The sequence below is a fragment of the Frieseomelitta varia genome, unplaced genomic scaffold, assembly GCF_011392965.1.
Source record: "Frieseomelitta varia isolate USP_RPSP 00005682 unplaced genomic scaffold, Fvar_1.2 scaffold_773, whole genome shotgun sequence".
Lineage (NCBI taxonomy): Eukaryota > Metazoa > Arthropoda > Insecta > Hymenoptera > Apidae > Frieseomelitta > Frieseomelitta varia.
Window position 1 is genome coordinate 188,622 of NW_025110560.1, and position 14,712 is coordinate 203,333.

A 14,712-nucleotide genomic window follows, 5' to 3' on the forward strand; every position below is an offset into this window, starting at 1 on the left:
CACTGTCAGAAATTATATTTATTTATATTAAATCGAAGTCACAAGCGTGTCTGTCTTACCTGCCAAAAATATGATTTTATCCAGAATTGACAGAGTATTCCAGACGTTTTTTTTTTAACATTAATGTATGTATGCAGATCAATTCTTTAAAACGTACTATAGTCATCTTTGTTTTTCTGAAACTTGAAAAGTGTCCGATCACTTTTATAGCAGCCTCCAAATTTCTTTCTCTAGAGAGGCCAAATCTCGGTAGAGCTTCGTGTACCATAATCCTTGCCCTGAACAATGACTCGCACATTCCCACAATTTCGTTCAGTAGCTCCGTTCATTATCACGATAGCCGAAAATTCTGACCTGAATTCTTAGACATTGCCTGCGCTCTGAGTCGAGAACGGCAGATAAGAGAGAACCAATGTTCTTTCTAAACATAAATCAGTCAAGGGCTGTCACGAGTCGCCTCTAGGCACGTTTGTTTTATAGACAGACTGAAAATAGATCGGTGATGGATACACCGAGTTGCATTTCAAAAGAAAACTTCAGGCAGTTTGGCAAATAATCCGAAAGCTTTACCAGAGTGTGGTGTAATTTTTGCAATTTTTCTTTTTTCTTTCATGGTATGATTCTATCAGATTGTGATACGCAAGTAGTACGATCTTTCTCCAACAATTAGGCGAAAGTTATCAGTCAGTTCTTTAATAAATAACCTCAAATTTAATATCTAAGTAACTAGTGATTCCTATTAATAGAAAAGCATTTATAATAAATTTTCAGAATGTGAATGTAATTCGTTGTTATAGATATTTATGCAAGTGCAGATTTCCATAAATCTCATCCTCTAAATACTGTTGGTGCTTTAATTTAAATATCTTTGCCTATTTTACGCAGACATTTTCACATTTAAATTTCCCACAGTCCAATAATTAATTGACGCGGTATTTTTGAAATTTCTATCCTTTAAAAATTCAGCTGTCGTTTAATGCTTTCGAATCTCATTTATGAGACACCCAGTGTACACGACAATTTCTATGCGGCTATTCTTATTCATTGAGGAACCTATTACGCTCGGCATAAACAAGCAAGCAAGTTCATGAATTGAATTTTACCCTTCGGTTGGAGTTTCAATTGACATCAGAGATTCATAGAACTCGACCCATAAAATCGATCGATTTTTCGATCCCATTAAACGGTGTTGCTCCGCTACCCCTCCGATGAAACGGGGGCGAATGTAAAACTGGGACGACGATAACTCGATTCTCGGAACATCGCGAAACTTTTTTGTCTCGTGTCGTTTTAGCATGACGAAAAAAACTTTCGGTCTTCGCATTATGCACGGCCGTTTATCTCGTGTAAAGAGGAAACTGAAACATGACCAATAAGATAAATACGTCGTTACGATCTTTGCTTTTTGGTTGTTCTTTGGTCCATTCATAAAATGGCGCCATTCGTTTTAAGTTGGAAGTTTCGAATATTGACGTTCATTGTCGTTAACAGTGTTCTATGCCGTGTAATGATTTTTAAATTCCAGTACATTGGAAACGAAGTATTTAAATTTACAAAACTTTTATAAAAGTTCTATATATATTCAGCGTTGTGTAAAAGTTCAGTGCTAATTAAAATAATATTAATAATGAAACGATTGCGAAAGGATATTACAGTTCAGATATGTAAAAACGTTTGCTGCAGCAAATTTATTAAAACTTCAGTGAAAAGCGACTTGCCATTTTGAAGCCTCTACTAAAAAAAAAAAGAAAGAGTCTTCTACAAGACGAGTTGTTCAAATTTCCAAAAATGTGTCATTCGCGAAATTACGAATCTATATTATTTTCCATTCCAATTTAATTCTAATTGTATACGAAACTGCCCCTTCACGAAAAAAAAAAAAAGCGACATCATCAAGAGGAATGGAAGGGGTCGCCTCTCCTAGGGAAACACCAGACAGCAATTACCAAAAAAAAAACCCGACGCGTTCGTTTATTTCGTTACGCTCGCCGTGTAATAGTAAACGTAACGTCTTCGTTAATCGTTCGTATTTAGTTCACCGCTTTTTCCTAGAATGCCGACGTACGACCTGGTTTTCGTTCTTAATTCGAGGCTTTTTCTCACGTGCGTGCCTCGCTATGCGGAATTCGTAAGTTCGCGGGGTCGCCGCGGCGGGGTGGTGGGGGCGCTGCAGTCGCGGCTCTCGCGCCATCAGCGCGACACGATCGCTCAGTACGAGTGCGACCATCGCGCGATGCTTGTACGTCTGGTTGTGTTCGCGTGCCCCTTTCGTTATCCTGTTCGTAAACCAAACCTAAATCCAATCCCCCTTTTTTCATGTCATCGAGTATCATGATCGATCGTCGTTCGATAAGTGACGGATCGAATGAAAAAGGAAAAAGTCATCGTTGCGTAACCTCGTGATGAAAGGGCATCGTTTGCGAGTACCGATCCGAAACGGCGACTAACGATGACACGTGACAATCGTACGAGCGTTGTTCCGTGCGAAGCTAGTGTCCCCGGATCGGGGAATCGCATCGGGATGCTCCGAATACGTGTCGGTCGAGGTTGTCGGAACGATAAGAACGCGGTGATAAGCAGAGAAGAAGATAACGAAGAGGAGTAGGTTGCAAGAGGAAGTGTGCGTGCCCTCGTTGAACTGTCAAACGGTTAGTCAGCCTCTCTTGGCCATTCACGCTCTTTAAATTCCTAACCTTCCTTTTTCTTTAACCCCTTGCGCTTGGCAACTGGTTCGCGGACCATAACGAGTGACCGAGCCTATATACAATGGATTCGTCGTTTTCTTTTTCTTTTGAACTCGTCGGCGTGACATGTCGCTGGATTATTATAGAAATTATTAAGAAATAATGAACTTATCATTTGCTTTGCCCGGGTTACACTTAAAACTGAGAAAACGTTCAGCGCAAGAGGTTAATATCGAATGGCCACGACTCGATCTGCTTAGCTCATCAATGCTAGTTCTTCGCGATCAGATAGTGAACTCTTCTCTATTATCTTTGCTAATTTGCATACTCTCCGTTATAGTCTTCGGAGTTGATGTTACGCTAAGACCCTGACAGGTCTCGTGAATTAATACCAAATCACTTTCTCACTCGTGCGACCGCTTGTCGGTATATAGGAGGTGCGCGTATACTTTCAGTTTGCTCGCGCACTGAACGCGAGTACACACTGTTTACATTGCCATAAGAGATTTTTTTAAACGAGCCACTCTCGGCTCGTGTATGCCAGCGTGTTGACACACGAGCGCGAGGCGGTATGCGAACGTGTTTCCTTCGGTTCCGTTGACCACAAGGTTCCATTTACGTAACAGACGTGTTGCGAGACCCGCATATCGCGCGTGTCTTTTTCCCCAGAAGCGTCCGTGTGTGCTCGCGAGACGTACACAGAAGCGTCTTCGATTATTTTTTTCTTATTCTTCTCTCTCTCTCTCTCTCTTTTCAACTGCGGTTCTGCATTTCTCCGGCCGCGTCGTCCAGCTCCGGGTTCTAAAAATAAAAACGGTATTTGCATCTTGTTTATTGGACTTTCTGTAATCTTGCATTCTCTTCTCTTCTTGCAGAGGAGAAACGCAAGCCTCCTCTCCATAATAGTTTTTCAGCGTGTTAGTTGAACGCGCGCCAATTAATGAAGCGAGAAAGGTCGACCGCTTTTCAACGAATTTTCAAGATCCGGGATCAGCTGGTGGATCGACTGGGTACAATTATGAACGAACACGTGGGTGGTAGCGGTTCGCCTTACTTACAGTCGCGACGAGCCTCGCTGGTCGATCATTTGTACACCGCTTGACGTGCAGTGAATGGTAGTACTTGTGCACGACAAATTGAAATGAAAATTAACGTTGGAATACTGCTTTGTTCGATAGAAATGTGACTCGTTTAGAAATGCACAGCTATGTATTTAAATAGATTGGTTATGAATATATCAAGAGTATTGTTCCTAAAGTAAAATCAGTCCGTGTCACTACAGACTGTAGTAGTCTAGTTACATTTGTCACTGTCGCTGTCAACGGATTCTTATTACCGCAAATTTATGTCTAAGCAATGATTATCATTCATGCATTCTATGTATTATCATACAGTCGAAAACCGCAGTCAATCAATTTTTAATACCGCATATTTATGTTTAAGTGGTGACTATTACATGTTACATGAGCCACACAATGAAATGTACACAAAAAAAGTAATGATACTACAAACACTATCTTTGAAATTTATCTTGTAACAAATAAACAGATGAAAATAGATAGTTTTCTGAAAATTGAACATTTAATACACGCATCAAAATGTACACGTGTATTAAAATTGAGAAATTTGCAACAAGTATTAAAATGGAGAGGCTCATATTGTTGTAGATTATTGACAGAACTTTTGAGCTGATGTCAAATTGGAAAGTAGGATAAAATAAATATGTCGAAAATGATACACGAACCTTGAGTGAAAGTTAAGATGAATTAACCAGCTGGTTTATCGTTGTAGATGTCGGAGTTTCCAGTGGAGGGAGCGGAAAACGGTGACATGCACACGGTCATGGAGAATTTCCACAAGAAGAACAACATGGTGACCGGAAGGAGTCATGTCACCCAGCATCCACAGGTCACTTCGTCGTCGCAGGTAAATTTTTAAAGATAAAATTATTGTACATCTTTACATCGTAAAGAAATGGCTCTCACACAAAACAGAGTTACATATAACATAATAAAAAAATGAAACATAAATACTTGAAGATATATATAATACTGTCATTAATAGACACTGCGTTTTATTAATTAACAATTTGCAACTTATTGACATAAAAAAAACAGTCCTCTAAATATTACAAATAAACTGCAAATGTCTACGTTCGTTACATATTATTATTAAACACTCATCTCTTATACGAAACAGTTTGCAACAAATTATCTTACAAACATGTTGGTATTTTTACATAAATTTCCCATAAACGCTGAAATGTTCGCGTAAACGTCAAGTGAATCCAATTTTTCACTTAAAACATAAAAAATTGAACGAAATGGCTGGCTGTTTCAAACTCACCGGATTATCGGTTAATTACCGGTTAATTACTCAGAATTTCTAAATATAACCATAACTTTCCACTGTACAGATCAAACCGATTAATGTTCGTGCTTCTCTGCCAAGAGCTGGCAAAACTCTGATCCAACGGCTGCGTTTCGATCGCTCCAACTCTTTCAGGAGGGTAGGGGGAAAGAAGCTTGCTCCAAAATCGAGCCTCCCGAGAATGACTTAACAAACTGCCATCAAACTCTCTCTATTTCGAGATTGTGACGAAGAACGACCTCTAATTCGGCACTAGAGCGTCGCGACGTCCCACGCTCGCGCTGAATTTCTCGAATTTCCCGAAAAATTAGTTTCCAAAATTAAATCGGCGCCACTTTTCACCAAACGCTGTCCGCCACGTGGCCAGAACGACCCCTAGACACTGACACCACAGTTTTCGCTGAAATTCTGGGAAATCATTTTTGAGAATCGCAATAGAAGCTGAGAGATAAATGAGAAGCTGAGGTGTCGTTCGAGTTTCACGTGACGAAAACTCAGATCATCAGAAATGGTTTTATGTCGCACTTGTCGTTGTTAATTGTAATCGATTTTGTCCATGTTGACGTAAAATTAAACTGCAACATCAATGTTAGCAGTATTAATTAACGTAGCTAATATGATTGTTCATAACACGTAGACGTAATGTGTTCAGAAAGTTGAAAAAAAATGTGGAAAAATGAAAAAGGCAGTGTTATGAATGATGAAAATATACGTCGGTAACGGCAAACTTTTGATAGCGGATTTTTATCCATTCATGGGAAATTGTACAAAAATGCACGTAATAACGTAAAATGCACGTGACAACGCGCAGAGTTCCGTTTCTTTGAATTTTCATAAACATCCTCAGTCTACTCAAAGTCCGCTTTTCGTTTGTTCAAACTACACGTCAGGCTTTTCTCACGATATTCTGTTTATTTCATAGACACCCAATCGAGTACATGTTCATCCAAAAAGAGACCACACGACACTCCCCGAATTAGCCATTTCGTCACAGCCGATGGGAAATTCACGAATTATTCACGTTTTCGTCGCGACTATTTATAATTTCGTTCTTTATGAAACTAGGGCTAAAATTGTATGCAAATGCAACTAAAATAGTTGTTATCGATTGCCAGTCGCAATAAACAGCAAAATCGGTTGTTGGCAGCCGATGGTGCACGCAGGAAACGTTGAACCCTCGTAAAATTTTGGTACTTCTTCAAGAGAAATTTTGGTACTTTCTTTAAGGGTAAAAAAGTTAATAAAACGTTTGAAGGAGAAAATTTAGAGAAACGTAGAGGAAAGTTTGATCGGAAGTAAGGGAAATTCTAGTTTATTTAATTCTAGATTGAAGATCTGGAAGCGTGATTGCGTCCTCGAAGTGGACTAGATTATACAACGATACGTGTTTTACTACCGCCCTTATCATCGAAACATTCGAAACATCTTTTAATTATGCCTCGATTCATTTTTCACGGATTTTTCTGTCGGTCTAGTTTCGACGTTTATCACTGTGTCTTTGTTTCGTGGTTGAATCAGAATTAGGCTGCATTTTGTTGAATAGGTAGTTATTTAGACATTTTTAGTTTTAATTTAATTAATTTGGAAATTTTCACAAGTCAAGTAATTCAGTTTGTTGTCTGGCCAGAAACTGATGGGATATTCAAAAGGATTCAGAAGAATTGAATCTTAAAATGGAATTTCAAATTCCATTCAATTGTTCAATCTTCAGTACAAAAATTCACATTAAATAATCGATTTTTCAATTCATAAGTAAAATTTCAATTTTAGCAGAACTTCCAAGCTTCGATGCAGATACTAAGTCATTTAAAATTAAATTTGAATCTAAACTCTATTTTTCAATATTATTCCCACTATTATCATAACTGTCACTGTATTTTCTAAAATCTAAATCTCCAGAAATTATAATCACAACCATTTCAAACTTTCACATTAAAAACCAGCCTTCCTGATTATTCCTCGCTAAAAATTCTTTGACTCTATAAAAATATTCACGTCTGTACGCATGCTTCCGACCTTACGTAATTGTCGCCCACGTGAATTTTTTTAATCTAAACCAAACACATACTTCCAGGTCCGGAAACGTCAAGGTTGTCAGTTCTCAAGGCTTCCACTCTTTCAGAATTTCTTTCCTTGTTCAAACGTTTGCCTCTATAAGACTTTCAGCGTGTTTTGGCAGACGTTGCGCCCTTTTTTGGATATTTACCAGCTCAGCTTCGTTCTGATCGTTTTAGACAATGATTTTGCCTCTTTTTCTCTCGTATTTTTCTTACTCAATTGTAGGTTCAATTGTCTTTCCATCGTTCGAAAGTTTCTTGGATCTTCTCGTATTTTTCTTACTCGGTACTATATTTGGGTCATTCTAATTGTACACATTTTTCTGCCTTTTCTAAAGTTTTCTTAGGTTTAAAAAAAATGTAGGAAAAGAAGTTGTCGACACGTGCGATTTTACTTCTCAGTTTTGTAATTTTGTAACTATTATTTTCTTCAAAAATATCAAAGTTTGATAGTTATTTTAATTAACTTGTTCTTTCGTCGAGATCGAGATAGCAACTTTTTTAATAATTCAAAAAAGAATTGCAGCAGAATCAAAGCTTGTTTTCTTCGAATCGTCGTCCTCCTTCTTGCTCAACTGAATCTCGAGGATGTTGGCTTACATTACATAATTTGTTTTTAAGCGAGCATAGATAGAATTCTTGCAAGTCGTCATAACCAAATCGTTTTCTTTTCTCTCTCTCTCTCTCTCTCTCTCTCTCTCTCTCTCTCTCTCTCTCTCTCTCTCTCTCTCTCTCTCTCTCTCTCTCACGCATTCCTTCGGAAGCAAAGTAAGTTTGTACTCCGTAGATTTTGTCACAGACAGCTTTTTTAATTATTTAATAAAATTATATAAATTATATAAAATATCTCTATGAAAGATAATAAAATAAAGAAAACGTAAAATAATCTTCATATAAAATTTTCTCCACAGAAAATGTTCTTTATAAAATTTTCACTATGCGGAATTTCCTCTATAAAAAAATTTCCTGTGCACAAAATTTTCTGCTTAAAGTTTTTCCATGATAATAAATTCCCAAAGCTCCGAAAATTCTGAGTACAGGGGCCAAACTTAAATTTTAGTCACCCGAACACCAAAATTCCACGAAACAAACCAGATCGCCAAAATTACATAATTATCAAGAACTGTTCAAGTTCACTGTACACAATTACAACGCCTCGTTGAAAACATCGCGAGTCGTTGCAAAGTTTGTACAACACAAACCGAAAAGGTCCGTGAAAATTAGTTGACAGGAAGGAACGATTCGCGTGAAAAACCGAAAGCAAAGATGCGCTTTGAGAGAATGATCAAGTGGAAGAGAGAGATAGAGAGGGAAAGAGACTGTATGCAAGAGTGAGTCATCTCACGTGGATTTTAAATAGAACGTAAACGGCTTTTGACTCGGCAGATGCTGACGACGAACCAGAGCCAGAGCAGCAGCAGCAGCTCGAGCAGGGTGGCCAAATCCTCGCAGAGGATTCTCACATCGTCCTCGTCGAGTGAGATGAAAGCAAGCTCGATGAAGAGCGATCTGAGAGAACTACAGCGCGGCATATCCGAAATGAAGAACAATATCTCGACGAATTTTTCGCAACGATTGCGTAGCAGCATGGAGAACCTCGTGGACAGGTTGGTTTGCCAGATTCATTCTCGCTCCGTGTATTTGTTTTAGATTCGTATCGTGCTTTTCGTAAACTTTTCTTTTAGTACACGTGCAAGTGATCACTCTGCGTTTATTGTGAAAGTTATTCGTGAAATTTTCGTTATCTGTTTCGTTCGTGTTTTTGATCGATCGATGACAATTTGGAAAAATTAAGGATTGCAACAGATGATGTCGCGACTGTTGTGAATGTTGAATTTTCTCTTAGTGTAAATTTTGTGATACTTGTCTTGACAGTTGAAAGACTGAAGGTCGATAAGTATTAAAATATTTGAAAAGAGACGCGTTGTGACAAATTGTGAAACATTTAGATGGTTGACAGTTATTTAAAAAAGTTTGCAGAGAATCAGTTCTTAAATAAATTCGAATCTAACTTGAAAAGAGATCGATCGTAAAGTTAATATTTTAAAGAGAAAACTGTGAAACATTAATCTAGAATATTTCCAACGTAAATTTGAAAACATCAGTTTCTCGTATACTATGGAGCACAAAACGCTTCAACTGATAGCCTACCAAGAACACCTAACTGTCAAGAGTTTTAAAACAATTTACAAATTTGAAAATACTATTTTCTCATATTATATAGCGTATATAGTACACAGCTCACAAAGAACGGTCACTTAACTGTCAAAAGCCTGACTAAATGTTTATTCCGCCAACTCGCAAATTTTATCAAAGTTAAAGTGAACTAAATCTTCACGCAAAATAAAAATAAAAAAAAAAAAAAAAAGAAGAAGAACCAAATCTATCGATCAAGATTTCACGAATCGTGTCACTCCTACTAGACGCGATTTTTCTCTCGTAATCAGCGAAGTCACGTCCACCGCGTTATTTATAAATTCCCGTTTTTAGCCGCGTGCAACGCGATTATTTTCAAAGCTTCTCTCTCGCTGTCCTCGTGCTCGCGTAAATACGAAAGATCTCCTCAATCCTCGCTAAATCGAAATTTCTTTTTTCGCTGCTCGCAGGGATGGAAACGGAACGGAAGAGGGTGACTTGACCGAGCCGTTGGTGACGTTTCCGGATCCAGATACACCGCCACCTGCCACCGGAACGGTCACGTTGACTGGTGGATCACCCTCGCAATTGAGCTCTCTGAATTCGTTAAACAATCTTCACAGCATGAGCCCGCCGATCAGCATGTCGAACATCTCGAACATACCGAACCTACCTGCTGGACAGGAAACGATGAAATTCGAGCAAAAGAAAATGACGAGCGCTTCCAAGACCAAGGTAAGGCGTTTGATGTGGCGTCCGTTTTGCAAACTCGATTGACGAAAAGATTTTCCTCGCGATAATTTATCGTCAATTGATAATGTTGAAATTATGAATTATTTCACGCGGAGTTGAATACCCTTCGTTGAGTTGTAACGTTTGTACGTGTAATTATATTTAGTTTATCGTCGAGATTATCGTGATAGCTTGTAACTCGTGATTTGTGACATTTCGTTAATAGTGTTAGTCGTTATTAGATTTGGAAATTGAAAGGAAAACAGAGAGAGTAATTTGAGAATGAAAATGATTTGTTCGAGAATCAATTGATTTCTACTAGCTAACTGTTGATCAAAGGAGCTTTAAAAATTAGGACATAGCGTTTGAAACAAATGAAGTAGTTTGATTTTTCCAAGTGCAACAGATATTTAGGGAACTATACAGTGACAATTAAAAAGAGTGAAAGTATTCAAACCGTAATAAATGTTCAATAGACAATTTCGTGAAAATAGGCCTTACTTTAAATTATACTTGTCAGTTAAAAAATGTTGCAAAATCACAATGTACGTGACAACGTTTTAAATCCTTCAACGTCTCACGATCAATTTATTGCAAGCCTCTTCGAAGGCCCTCGAGGTTTCAAACTCGTGAGCTTAATTGCCACGATTTATTGACGGAAGATTAGATTTGGAATCGAATCGTTTCCCGTTCGAAATTACGCGTGAAATAATCAATGTCTCTTCGGAGTTCGCGAAGCTGCGCAACGTTTGGCCGGAGGTGCGGTTTCCTCTAGGTTGTCTGGGTCAAGGACTTTGAGTCTATCTCTAGGTAACTTCTCTAGCCAAGCTGTCGTACCCATTCGCTACCTACATATGTCTTGAGAAACTTGCGTATTATCCTCCGAGCTCTCTTCATTTTTCTTTTTCTTTTTTTTTTCTCTCTCTCTTTCTTAAGGTACTTTTCTTTCATCTTTATGGAAATTTTCGAAGATCTTTCATTTAGGTCAACGAGAATTCTTTTCTTTCCTTTTTCGCAACATGAAGTTTACAATACGGAGTTTCGTGTTGGTTATTTTTAATCCCGACAGCTGAGTTCTTTCCGCTTTCTATCTTTAACATCACTTCCGTCATAGTGTTTCTTAAACTTGGTGTAAACGGTGACCTCGTGATATTAAGGGCCAACGTTTAACGCAGTATTATTTATTTTGTACTCTGTTTTAGTCAATTTATATCACTAGATTTTTGTTCCTTTATATCGAGATCACGAAAGAAAATTACAAATTTTGCTTATCATTGTCTTTTTGGATTATATAATTTTATAAAATTTGAAACAATTGAGGTATTTACAACATAAACTGTTACTTGGTTCTTTCATTTTATTTTATTTTTTTTTTTTTTCCTCTTGTGTCATTTATGTATCTTGAACGAAATTTCACTCGTGAATTTTTTTCAAGTGAATCTCCATGTCTCTCTCTTTGAATTTAAAAATCGATCAAGAATTTAAAAAACGACCTGATTTTAAAAATGGGCTGTTAATGGCGTGACAAATAATAAAAAGAAAATATGTCATATATGTTGACAACTTGATAGCTATAATTTTCTACGAAACACGTGAAAGACGCTTGTTATCTCATGTTAATTATCATAATTCCAGTTGCTAGACTAACAGCGTTTCATAACCAGGCTTGCAAATTCGTGTTATAGAATATAATTTATTCGTGTCAGGAATATAATTTAAAGAAATAAAGTTTAAATGTAATTTAAATATAATTTAAAATTTAAATATAATTTAAAGAAATAAAGTTCGATAGAGAAGTTTTACATACCAACAAAAATAAAGTGCAACAGAAAATAAAATACTTCGATAGTTCCTGCGACTTCCACTATTTTACGTGCTTTAATTTCGAGTTAGATCGGATTTTAACGTTCCCAAGGTTAAATAACTCAAATAACTGTCGTGAGATGTGCGAACATTTGCTAATCTCCGGTTTCTAAATGAATTTCAGGTTGTCACGGACGGTTTCAGCGCTGAAAAGGCGACGGCGAATAGCGCCGAGATGAGAGCTTTGCTAGCTGGCGACGTCTCGTACAAAGAGCAAAGCGCCGCGACGGCGGCCAGGGCGCGTGTCGAACTCGACGGCGTCTCCGCTGAGAAAAGCGTCGCCGCAGCAAGGGTGAGTTTAACCACACAAAAATCTCCACTCACACATTTGGCAAACACTCGCGCGGTTCCGTTCATCTTCAACTTCTCGTGAAGGTCGTGATAAATCATTCTAACCGGAGGGTGCGGTGGTTTAGTTGAGAACGAAAATAACGAGATAGCAGCGAGGAATTCGTAATGACTCGCGGACGTGGAATTTATTCGTTAAAGTGCGAGCTTTAGAATGCAATGAAGCATTCTCAAGGTTTAGCATCGGGTCATTTTTTATTCTTAATTTCTGTGATTAACTCCTTAGCGTGAATTTTTTGTCCCAAAAATTGCAATTTTCTCAGTTCAAGTATATATTTAAATATAACGCAGGTGTTCGGCCTTACCGAACACAAAGAAGGCAGGGTTCGCACCGCGAAGGACAAACTCATCGAGCTAGGGAAAGCAATTTTCCAATTTCTAATTTCTCGACGTCCAGGGATCTCCCGTGACCATATTTCATGTCCTTCGTTACTTTGCATCTTCTATTGTAGTCACACCGGACTACCAGTTCTAAAGTTGAGTGTCATGCTCGACACTCAATTTTAAGGCTCGATGAAGGACTTTATCGCAACTTTTTTATCCATAAATCCTAACTCATAAATCCATATTGCGAGGGACACATCCTGGAACCGTTAGGAAGTGCAGATACTACGTCCTGGGACTGATCTCACTCACATCTGAGCAACTAACATACCTCCTTAAACCATAGAATCCAGCTATATAAGACCAACGTACAAGAAAAAATGACAGTCAGTATTTTGACAACGCACACAAATTTCGGAGCAACCCAACGACGTACGACAGGTCAAGGTTCGACTAACTGACTCAAATTTTATCAATCTTCCTCTTATGACAATTTACATTTTTCAATCCTACCAATCTAACTTTGAAACAACTCTATCTTGAATCAGCTGACTTTCATCAACGTTGAAAGACGGCACGCTACAGGCAAAACGAATGATGAATTTATTACTTCGCAGTAATTTCTAAAAGAAAGCGACGAATTATTGTATAAGGTTTGGTCACTCGTTATGGTCCGCAATCAGCTGCAAATGGTCAAGTGAACCTTGGTTTATTCATTGTGTAAGGTTCAGAATGATTTGCAATAAGGATCGTTTATCTCTGTGATTTTAGAATTAAACTCTCTATCTGTAATCCTATGTGCAATTTCGCTAACATTGTATCATATTGGGAAATTTTCTACTGAAACTGAGAAAGAGTGAAGCTGAAAAATGTACATTGTAGTTACTTTAGTTCGAATCTATGATCGAGTAATCTTGGATTCTTTCGCGTGATCGAAGTAAAATGATAGCAGTCACGGATTTAAATTCTTCTGAAATTCTAATTTTACAGAGTACAAGTTATTTTACTGTTTTGTGTAAACGTGTAAAAATAGAAAAGAGAAATCTATTTGTAGGAATTTTGAAATTGTCGAATTGCACAAGATGGGTAAAACATTCGGGGTAGAAGATTTACTACAATATTCATTGAACGAAATTTCAATTTTTTTGACTACATTCGCATAAATCATACAAGTATAAGAAGCATGTCTAAAACGTTGTAATTCTAATTCTAGAGTCAGAAAATAAAAGGTCCATTCTAATTTCCAAACAGCAGCAGAGCAATGCTAGAATCTAGAATTTATTCAGAATGAAACTTAGCTTCCTCGCGGCTCGCTGTGAGTATCTTTCGCGCGTTATCTATCGTCGCGAGTTGAAAGAAGCAAGTATCGGCCGGTTCCGGCGACAAAAGGTTCGCACCGGAAGGCGTTGCTCTGGGTGCGGCCTAAACTCGACTCGTATAGAACAGTTCGGCATGAAACTGGCCGTGCTAGGCAGAAGAACTTGCCTTCACTCTCGGTCGTTGACACGATCTCGCTTCTCCTCGCCGATGATCTCTCGCGTTCGAAACGCGATTGTCGCGTAAACATTCTCTTGAACATTCTCCGACATTCGTGGAAACCGATTTTCGGCGCACATGGTGCCACGTGGCGAACCTGGGACAACAAACTTGAATGTAGAAATTAATTAAAGGGTCGGGAAATTCGAGAGAATCCAATTTTTTCAATTCGCGATTTTGAAAGTCGTTTGATTTAAGGGATTAAATTGGAGATTTTTTTAGAGGGTCGGGAATTTAGACATGTTATGAATTATAATTTCGTTTAGGATCATTCTAGCAGGTACATATAGCAATCTAACAATAAATCATCCTGTCTGGCTGTACCAGACTACAATAGACTTCTAAATTAATCTTCAAACATCGTGCAACATCGCGTTCCTTCATCATCCGATAGCAAGAGCGTATGGCGTGCTATTTATCAAAAAGTTGCCAGTTAATTATTAATAGACAGCAGAGTTATATTTCTGTAGCTGTAATTAATCGAGTAGAACTTCGGTGAAGATTCAGCTTGATATTAAACATTGTAATAAATTCTTTCCATATCATTGCAATTGACATGCATACTGGAGATTTTCGTGAAAATCCGAAATCTGATTAAACGTCAGACGTCGTTCAACTTTTTACTGCGTAAATAATCAAAAAACTATTACTACTTCGTATGC

At 37.9% G+C, this 14,712-nt stretch overlaps 1 protein-coding gene across 7 annotated transcripts in view; it reads left to right on the forward strand.

The window, feature by feature from the left end:
* Positions 1-14,712, forward strand: part of LOC122535805 (NAD(+) hydrolase sarm1) — a 153,075-nt gene that overhangs the window by 117,960 nt on the left and 20,403 nt on the right. For 5 of the 7 annotated variants that reach the window (XR_006308268.1, XR_006308266.1, XR_006308267.1 and 2 more), the window contains 4 exons: positions 4,476-4,610; positions 8,498-8,718; positions 9,718-9,982; positions 11,967-12,134. Coding sequence is in view for 1 of the 7 variants with exons in the window: in XM_043667638.1 (XP_043523573.1) it covers positions 4,476-4,610; positions 8,498-8,718; positions 9,718-9,982; positions 11,967-12,134 (789 nt within the window). In the remaining 6 variants the exon portion in view is untranslated. Of the gene's footprint in view, positions 1-2,204; positions 2,649-4,475; positions 4,611-8,497; positions 8,719-9,717; positions 9,983-11,966; positions 12,135-14,712 lie in introns of those variants that run through there. The other 2 variants (XR_006308269.1, XR_006308270.1) reach the window with 2 other exon arrangements.